The following is a 10113-nucleotide window of genomic DNA, read 5'->3' on the forward strand; positions in this document are numbered from 1 at the left end:
GTTTTACTGAACCCTTACTCCAGACATAACCAACCTATCCTTAACCCACGTCAAAGACTCCCTCAGCTTTAAGATGTGCATTATGAAGTGTTCCTTTAAAAATCTCATGTACATTATTTAAAAAAAAAAAGCATGTTTTCTATCAATTAGTAGTTTTACTGTTTGGCTGTAGTTTTTGCGGTAGCTTGTCATCATACCCGTATCCAGATTTAGTCTCTTTGCTGTTACAACAACCTCTATTCTTCTAAGATGGCTTTCTTTGAGTGCGGCTTGAGGGGATTTGCATTCATTCAGACAGAATAGCATTAGCGAGGTCAGATAGTGGTGATGTACTGTATGAGGACGACTGCCTTACAGTTCACCCCAATGGTGTTGAGGTCACAGCTCTGTACAGGCCACTCGGGTTCTTCTACTTAAACCATGGTGAAACATGTCTTCATGGAGCTGGCTTTGTGCACAGGGGTGTTGTCATGCTGGTACAAGCTAACATACTTAGCTCTAAGTTCCAGTGAAGGAAAATTGTAATGCTAAAACAGACATTCTCAGCAGTTTTGCACTTCAAACAAACAGTTCAAAAGAAACTTGTGTATGTGACGGTACTTTGGCCATCAAATGTCCACCATCACCTATATGTGAGTAACATAATTGGAAATGGTCAGATACCAAGCAAGAGCATGTCATAGTTTTTTAAAACACTAAAGAAAACCTGAGAAAAACAGCAGTTTAGAATACAAGGAGCCTGGATAAGAATTCCACTGAGTTACTCATCTCATGGTTATATGTATCATTGCATTGCTTAGTCATACACTTAAGAAGCTTGTGTGTTGTGTATAAAAGCCGATAACTTTGAAAAGTTTAAAAATGTAATTTATCATGGAGCTTTTTTTCTCAAGATTAATATTTTACCCAAATTTGTTATTTCACTAGTTTACATGCTCTTAAAGTGTACAATAAGCCTCTAAAAACCTTATTTCTGTGATAAAGTTCTGCAAATTAAATATTATTTTGTACACAATGTACATTCATGTAAATAATAGTGTAGTCTACAACTCTGTCCAATTTTATTGTAGAACAGCTATTTCATTGGAAAACCTTGATAGAGATCTCACACACACACACACACACACACACACACACACACACACACACACACACACACACACACAGTGACCAAAACACTGAATAAATATCCACAGTACACTTAAACATGTAGCTTAAAAAAGAGAGAAATGAAAGATGAAATTAGCTTCAGTAACTTTCAACTAATGTAAACATGCACAAAGTTCATTGGTTTCCTCTAACTGATCTCCACAGCATTAATCTTCAGTCTTCTTCTGTGCCCTTTTTCACATGCAGGCTGTCTTCACTAGTTGCAGTCACTCTTTGATTCCTTGTAGCAGCTTCAGTAAATGTGCTTCCATCACCTGCTGAACTGAAAACGCAGCACAAGTACAAAGGTGTCACAAGATTTTTGATCACATTAAAGGAGCGGTGTCCATTCTTATCCAGAGATGGTCCTTGTGGGTGCAGGTTTTCATTCCAATAAAAACAGAAGACACATCTGAATCTAATGAAAGCAAAAGTCAACTGATTAAACAGCTGGAATCAGGTGTGGCTCCTGCATGTCTGGAGTGAAAACCTGCACCCACACCCGGCTCGTCGCACGTAAGACACCACTGATCTAAAGTGGCTAAACAGCCCAAGTTCTTGTTTTACTTGGCTAAACAGTACATTGTGCTTCTTAACACACGGCAATATTCTGATGTGCTTTGGCAATATAATTATAAGATAAAAAAAAACTGGATGCAGATTTAGATCCTTGATGAACAAGTCAGAGGCATGAAAAAAACTCGCTGAGGTGACATGATGTCTGAAAGGAACCCCATCTCCTTCTAGGAGACACAGGATGGTGGACAAAAAGGAACACAAATTGAAAACATTTTAAATTATGGAGTAGTAGAAGTACATTTTCAAACCACAATAGGGCATAACGTACTTAATTACAATGGATATTAAAAAGTCTACACACTCCTGTTAAATTGTTTGTCATATAATACATTTAAACCAGAATAAATTCAGACTCTCAGAATAAGTTCTTTTTATATTGAATTGTGTTATTACCTTTAATGTGAATGACTGGGTTTCAAAAAACATACACCACTTACTGTAAAATATACAGAATAATCTGTATATATAAAGTGTAGTAACTAAGCATGATTTATAGAACTGTAAGCCAATCATTCAAGGTTTATTATATACAATGATTATTGTATACAAATTTCTTGTGTAAATGTTCCTACAATTGACACAAGTATAAACCTGTAAAAATGAATACAATTGATCGTATCCAGCTTGACAAATGAGACCAAATAAATATTACAGGACATGTACAATATCAACAAATGCCCATGCTGGCAGATTGCTTACCATGTCTGTGGCCCATTGCTACTGCCATGTCCATAGCATTGAAGCCCGAGTCAGACTCCATGGTTGGGTCAGCTCCGTTCTCTGTTCAAAATATGAAATGTTATATAGTGTAAAGCCACTTCAAATTCAGTTTGAACCCTAGCATACAATCTTTTGTAATGATGTAAGCTTTGCCCGCTTACCCAAAAGAAGCTCCACACAGCGGACATGGTTCCCGTGCACCGCATACAGTATAGGAGCTCCTCCATTCTGAGACATGCATAAACAGTTATAGCTGGTGAATGGTACAGTATAATGACAGCATTATAGTAGTACAACTCTTACTTCCTTTTGTATCATTCGAGTTTGAACAACTCGAATCTGTAGAAACTCGAGCACCACAAAACTAAAATTAGGAAGAAGTACAAAGCGCTTTAATCAAACTGTTTTGTGTAATTTCTTACCCAATCATATTCATTAACATTCACACCACAGTCAATGAGCATTCTGACGATATCTGTGTACCCTTTACTGCAGGCCAATGATAATGCACTTTCTCTTCCTTTAGCCAAAATGTGGGGGTCTGCACCCTGAAAAAAAAAAAGTATGTTAGCTTGGTATGTATATGTACACACACACACACGGTAAAAACACACCCATATTTTTTCTGAACATCTCTTTCTAGTCCCCCCTTTCTGTATTAAAAGCCTCCACTCTCTATGGAAGACTTTCTACTAAATCTTGTAGCATAGCTGTGGGGATTTGTGCTCAATCTGTCACTAACTAGAGCATTAGTGAGGTGTTGGGTGAGGAGGTGTGGGGCAAAGTCGGTGTCCCAGTTCAGCCCAAAGGTGTGCATTGGGGTTCAGGTCTGCATGGGCTTTGTGTTGTGCAGAGTGGCACTGTTATGCTTGAACACGTTTAAGTTCTAGTGAAAGTGAAAGGAAGTGAAAGGAGGTTCTAGTGAAAGGAAACTATGTGGTTACAGCAACTGTATGATTACTGGCAACAATCTATAGAAGAGCCATGAGTGATTACAGCACTCACACTCTGGAGCAGAAACTCCACCACAGCGATCTGACCATGAGCTGCAGCCCACATTAGTGGTGTGAAGCCCTCTTCATCCTGCAGGTTTATTGCTGCCTCTGATTGGCAGAGAGACAAAACCAGTGTAAATCATTATAGCACAAATCTTTAACTTGGTCAAAACAGTTTACAAAAACGACTCATTTAATATGATCATAGAGCCTTACCTTGTTCTATTCGGCTGGCTAAGTAGATCATTTCTCCTTGTGCTGCAAGCTGGTGAATGGACAGAGCTGGACAAATGAACGGAAGACAAACAAAATGAAACCTTTTCAATTAATTGTGCTGGCTAACAAATGTAGTGATTGGCTGAAAATTAATCGGAAAGAAATCTAAGATGTAGTCATTTTATGCATCTTGTCCTGACCAGATTTTAATCATTTCAAATGAGATCCTAAACTTTGGTGTGTAATGTCTAATTTGCAGTGCCTTGCAAAAGTATTCAGCCCCCTGACCGATTCTCTCATATTATTCAATTATAATCGGTGCTCTGAAGTTTCGTTCTGATGGATTTTATTTGAAAACCCTGAAACTCAAACACAATTATTAGAAGGTGACATTGTGTTTTTGATTGGAAATATATTTAGGAAACAATTGTTATTTTGATTGAATATATTTTTTAATTGAGTACTACTCAAAATAAACTAAATAAGATCTCTCTTTCTGCTATGAAAAAATAATGTACATTGATCATCCTGTTCAAAAGTTTACCCTTCCCCTGGTATTTAATGTATCGTGTGGCCTTCATGAGCATCAGTGAATGTTTTGAGCTCATGTAAAAGTTGTATACGAGTGTCTCCGTTGTCCTCGTTGTAAAAATATGGACCTCAAAACACTTTTCTTCTTTTTCACCTACTTTTGTCTTTTCCCATTAGGGGTCAACACAGCGAATCATCTGTTTCCACCTAACTCTATCCTCAGCATCCTCTACTCTCACACCAATTATCTTCATGTCTTCTTTTAACACATACATCTCCAACTGTACATGTCCAAACCATCTCAATCTATCCTCTCTGACCTTGTCCCCAAAACAGCCAACCTTAGCTGTCCCTCTGATGTCCTTCTCGTTACTAATCCTGTCCATCCTCGCTAAAGAGAACCTCAACATGCTCATCTCTGCTACTTCCATCTCTGTTACTTCCATCTCTGTCTCATGTCTTTTCCTCACTGCTACAGTCTCTAACCCATACTGTACAGCAGAGCTGCTCTCACTACTGTCTTGTACACTTGGCACTCTTGGAAAGGGTTCAATTATGCAAAAGCAGCTGGTAAAGTAAATAAAGTGAAGGACTGTGGGTAGTGTGGGAAGGACTGTGGGTAGTGTAACTGCTCAGGACAAACACAGGACTTATTACAAAACATAACAGTCATCCAGGTAACAACACAGTATTAGGAATCAGGCGGATAGAAGCGGATTTTGAACTGGTTCATTTGTATATATTCAGTTATTTTGCAAGAAATATGAAATAGCTTATTCGATAAAATTTTAAAAAGATCCCTCTTTTCTTAATTATTAACAAAGTATGTAACTCCTTTTTTGACACAGGAGTTGTAATTAGTTATTTAGTTGTACTGTAGAGAATTAGGAAGATGAACTTCTTTTATCTGGGTAAAAAAAATGTATGTTGGAAAATAGTAGAGCTCCAGTTTTTACTTAAATCAGAAAAGTTCTGGGAAAAATAGAAGATTTTCTCACAGTGAACAAGCAGCGGAGTGGACGAGACCTCGTTGCCACGGTGCTTATTGGTAAGTGTGGTCGACTGCTTGATCGGTGAGAAGTGCTTGGTGGTGGAAGGTGTGTATACGTGTCTAACCTGGATCCCAGGAGACGGTGAGGTCTGAATGTTGCATTCCGCTGGAAAGAAAAGGAAAGAAATATCGGTTAAACAAAACTTATTGAAGATAAGGCATGATTTATTGAATATTCTGCTATCAAATTTGTAGTGGATATAATTGTGCATCATTTAAGGCAAAATGGTTTCTAATGAAAATCTAAATATTTTAGTACAGCAGAAAAACATGGAGCGCAGTGCAGCAGCTGCAGATCCTTAAGCCTCAACCTCTCAGTTCTTTACTCTGATTGCATCGTGCCACAATGTTTTGCACAGGTGATACAAGTAACCTTGTCAAAATGATCTGGATGACTTGAAGATAGATATAGTGGGTACTATTTGGCTTTTAAGCTTTATTCATCTTACCTTTAAACAACACTGACGCTACCTCTAGGTCAGAGTTCACCTGGTCTTGGATGTTCTTACTCTCTTCCTCATTCAGAGACTTCACAAATCGTGAGCACACGTTCATGTCAAAGCGGTTTGGCAAGATAAATTTGGGGCCCATGGCCACATTCTGGGAGCTGGCATCCTCCGCAGTGCCAATATTGACAGCAGGCTCCACTTTGATGGTCGTCATCTCCGGCAGAGGGCACATGCCCTCCATTTCTTCTGATGCCATGTGGTCCTGTGGATCAGATCAACTTCTGATGATATGCATGCAAATGATCAGTCTTGGGTGAGAAACATTGATATAAAAGCCGGTGAATTGTTTAAACACAGACTCTTAATTACACAATGGCAACAGGATACAGAATTAAAAAATAAACCAAGCATGCATGAGCATCATTGTGTTGTTGATGTCAAACATCAGATCAGTCAAACAGGTCCAAGTGTTTGTGTGTGATTACAAAAAAGGACATACCTAATTCATTCTCAATAAAATGCTCCTGTCAAGAAACTGTAATATTTCTCAAGCACCTCTTAGTGAACGTTGTTTCTGGAAAAAACAAGCAGCTGAATCACCTGAAGGTCCTGACAGCGTTTAGCTTGTTGTCTTCTACATAGCTGGGTCTCTGGTGCTAAGCTAACTAGCTAGGTACATAATGTAACCCTAACTCTTTCCGGTAACACTTTTCCTTAAAATTATTATTTATGATATATATCTGTATTTAAATGAATGGTTTGGTTAACAACGAAATACTGTACACTGAGATATTTATTCGCAGAACTATTGCAAACGCTGAGATATAGCTAGGTTGGGACTTTAATCCGCGTCGCGCATGCGTACAACGTTAACACGGTCAAGGGAGGGTTATGCGCATGCGTAGTGTGAAGCAGGGGACCTGACATATGCAGCTTGTGATGCACCTGACGCTGTCTTTCCCCAGTAATGTCAGATGATAAATCTTCTCATCCGTCTGTGTTGAAAAAATGGTCCCTTTCCTGGCTTCAAGTGTACACTAGTAGCTTCTAGTGGTGCAGACCACTGATATAAGTGGGCAGGCAGGACCCTCACTTATAGAGGTTTACTGGCTGTTAGCAAAAGTTAGTAGATAATGTTTATTGGCTGTTAGCAGGATGTGGAGCTCTCCACTATTAAAACAAATGAATTATTTTTAAAAATTGAAAGGAATTGTGCAAACAAAAGCTCCAGAGGGGACATTTCTGAGTTCATTATAGACTTAAGATTAATTATTTTCTGCCAAAGTCTTTAAATGTTAATTGATGAAGACCGGCCTGACTGACGCAATGGCAGTTCAAAGAAGGCCTGACAATCTCCAAGCGATTCTATATACAGCAGTCCCATGGGGAATGTGCTGTCCATGTAGATCTATCCCCAGCAGAGTGCACAACCAGTGACGGTACTACAGTTGGTCAAGTGGTAGCCTAGTGGTTAAGGTGTTGGGCTACCAATTTGAAGGTTGTGAGTTTGATCCCAGGTGCACCAAAGCTGCCATTGTTGGGCCCCTGAGCAAGGCCCTTAACCCTCAATTGCTCAGTTCATTCATTCATTCATTTTCTATCGCTTTATCCGAACTACCTCGGGTCACGGGGAGCCTGTGCCTATCTCAGGCGTCATCGGGCATCAAGGCAGGATACACCCTGGACGGAGTGCCAACCCATCGCAGGGCACACACACACTCTCATTCACTCATGCAATCACACACTACGGACAATTTTTCCAGAGATGCCAATCAACCTACCATGCATGTCTTTGGCCCGGGGGAGGAAACCGGAGTACCCGGAGGAAACCCCCGAGGCACGGGGAGAACATGCAAACTCCGCACACACAAGGCGGAGGCGGGAATCGAACCCCGACCCTGGAGGTGTGAGGCGAACGTGCTACCCACTAAGCCACCGTGCCCCCCCTGCTCAGTTCATGATACTTCAAAAATTAAGTATCATGTACTGTAAGTCATGCTGGATAAGGGGATCTGCCAAATGCTGTAAAGGTCTAGGAAGAAGAAGCGGTCAGACTGGGAGCTCAGAACAACAGGAGCTCGGGATTTATAGCATTTATAGCTCAATAGAGACACAGTCAAGTCAAGAAGATTTTATTGTCCTTTCAACCACATATATAGCCAACGCAGTACATAGTGAAATGAGGCAAAGTTTCTCCAGGACCAGGTTGCTACATAAAACAAAAATAGAGCTACACAGAACAACACAGAGCTAAGGACATAAAGTAAGTTGTTCTAGCCACATACAGTGAATCTGTGCGACCTAGTACAGAAGTCCTAAGAGGCTATGCGTTATTAAAATTTTCTTCTTTCTTGTTTTTTCATGATAGTGTCTTAATTTTTGTCATTATCTTAGCATAAACATAGTTTTATTGATCTCTGCATAAGAACATGTTCTAGAGGGACAACAAGAGTAATGCAATAAAGCCTTTGCTTTTCATTGTGCAGTATTTCCTGCATACCTTTTTAAATAAATTAAAAGCAAAACAGTCTGTGTTTTATATTTCATATTTTTTAGTGGTGTGATTGTAATTCTAACTTAAGATGGATTGTATTGTTTCTGAAACAGATATGAAAAATATTTAGGCTATTTTCAACATATTATCATCTCAAATGAATAATTTGGGAATAATAATAAATAAGCATGTTATTTTTGGCAGATTATGTCATTACAAGACTAAGAAATGCCCCACTTCTGCTACTAAGAAGTATTATATGGTAATAAGAAAGTTATACACGGTAAAGTCTTTCTCATGATAGCATTAAAACATTGAAATGATAAACTTCAAAATATGAATTTTATGAATTAAGAGCAATCCTCTAAATTATGTATTATAAAAGAGGTACTGTTTAAAATTGCAGGTAGAATCACAAATATATTCATAGTAGCCATTACATTTACACTGTATACAACTGTATATACTAGAAAAATGTATACAACTTTCTTGTACAACTCGGTCTTCTGATTCTGTCTGTCCTTAAGACACCTCTAGATGGTGCACTTTTAACATATATTTATTCACAGCCATTTTTCCACCAGTAGAGATATTAGTAGATTTCTGGGATCTGAAGTCCCTGGAAATGGCTCAGTTCTCTGAGGAGCAAACAGGAAGGGTGGGCATTCTCCTTGGCTTCCCTCCAGTTTCCTGTTTAGTTTCCAAATGCATTTTTGATTACCCAAACCTGTGTCTGCTTTTGAGTGACTCTCTTGGAAGTTGAATCCCGTCTTTGCCTCTTTTTAAAATGTAGTAGGCAATCTTTTGAATCAGATTGTTTTCAGTGACTGGGAAGTGCTGTCACCTACAGCTGCTGAAGAAAGGGTTAAAAACAAAACCACCCAAAACCTGTCAGAATCTATACACTATTAACTAGGATACAGAGTTTGCTTCACATTCAAAAGCCCACAATGCGTGCAAAGAAGACAGTTCAAATGTTCAACAAAATAGTTTTTGTTTATGTGGTTTTGGGCATGTCCACATTGTGCCAATTATTTGGAGTTATACAGTGTCAAACCCAACGTTGCTTGAATGCCATAGCAAAAACTCAATGCCCAGAAATGTAACCTTTTACAATGTTGACAATCACATCAAGTCAAGTCAAGAAGCTTTTATTGTCATTTCTTCCATATATAGCTGTTGCAGTACACAGTGAAATGAGACAACGTTTCTCCAGGACCATGGTGCTACATAAAACAAAGAGAGGGATAAGGACTTAGTCACCTAGTCAAACCACGTCAATCATGTGTTTTTATAAAGCAGAGAATTATAAATACATTAGAGCAAGCTATAGAGCAAGCTATCTATTCATACATTTTTTCATCCCCTAACCTACAGCATCTACAATTATGTCAATATACAGCAAAACTGAGAATAAAAATAGTAATAAACTTGCAAAAAAATGTTGTTCATTGTTCTGACTTGATAAAAAATAACTGGATGCATAGATATAGAGAATAGAGCATATAACATGCCTATACTTTTGGCTATCAATCATCAATTGATTGACGATGTGTCAGCCAACTTACTGGTTCTGAGCTGAAAGCCCTGCTGCACGAGTCTTTTTAGGCAAAGTCAAATTCCCTCTGTGGCTTCTACCAGAGTGCAATCAAATGGCATGGAGGGTAATGAAGGAAGCATGAACTTAGTCTAAGATCACAATGACAAAAAGATCATTTACAGATTCTAATTACAGGGTGGGTTTTGTCTATAAGGGCATTCTGCTGCTACTGGTAGTGCATACAGTTCCAGATAGGTGTTAATTCTCACCCTGTATGGGACACTGGGCCTGCTATTGCAAAGGGGCATGGCAACTGCGCGTGGTGTTACAGGGGGCGGGGCTAAACCATACCGACTCGCCGGGGGCGGGGCTTCTTTCCCGGTGTTGCC

At 39.1% G+C, this 10113-nt stretch overlaps 1 protein-coding gene across 2 annotated transcripts; it reads right to left on the reverse strand.

Annotated features, from left to right (window-relative positions):
* Nucleotides 1–1039: 1039 nt before the first annotated feature.
* ankra2 (ankyrin repeat, family A (RFXANK-like), 2) lies at nucleotides 1040–6581 on the reverse strand. Of its 2 annotated transcripts, none has more exons than XM_027178794.2 (9): nucleotides 6291–6581; nucleotides 5691–5952; nucleotides 5189–5347; nucleotides 3660–3725; nucleotides 3454–3551; nucleotides 2871–2996; nucleotides 2610–2676; nucleotides 2428–2508; nucleotides 1040–1432 (listed from the first exon to the last, which is right to left on the reverse strand). In XM_027178794.2, the coding sequence occupies exons 2-9, from the start codon at nucleotides 5944–5946 to the stop codon at nucleotides 1377–1379; spliced, it is 909 nt and encodes a 302-aa protein (XP_027034595.1). In that variant the 5' UTR covers nucleotides 5947–5952; nucleotides 6291–6581; the 3' UTR covers nucleotides 1040–1376. The 2 variants fall into 2 exon arrangements, with proteins under 2 accessions (XP_027034595.1, XP_027034594.1); XM_027178793.2 differs by having other exon boundaries at nucleotides 6190–6580.
* Nucleotides 6582–10113: the final 3532 nt, after the last annotated feature.

Source organism: Tachysurus fulvidraco, chromosome 26, assembly GCF_022655615.1.
Source record: "Tachysurus fulvidraco isolate hzauxx_2018 chromosome 26, HZAU_PFXX_2.0, whole genome shotgun sequence".
NCBI classification, from domain to species: domain Eukaryota; kingdom Metazoa; phylum Chordata; class Actinopteri; order Siluriformes; family Bagridae; genus Tachysurus; species Tachysurus fulvidraco.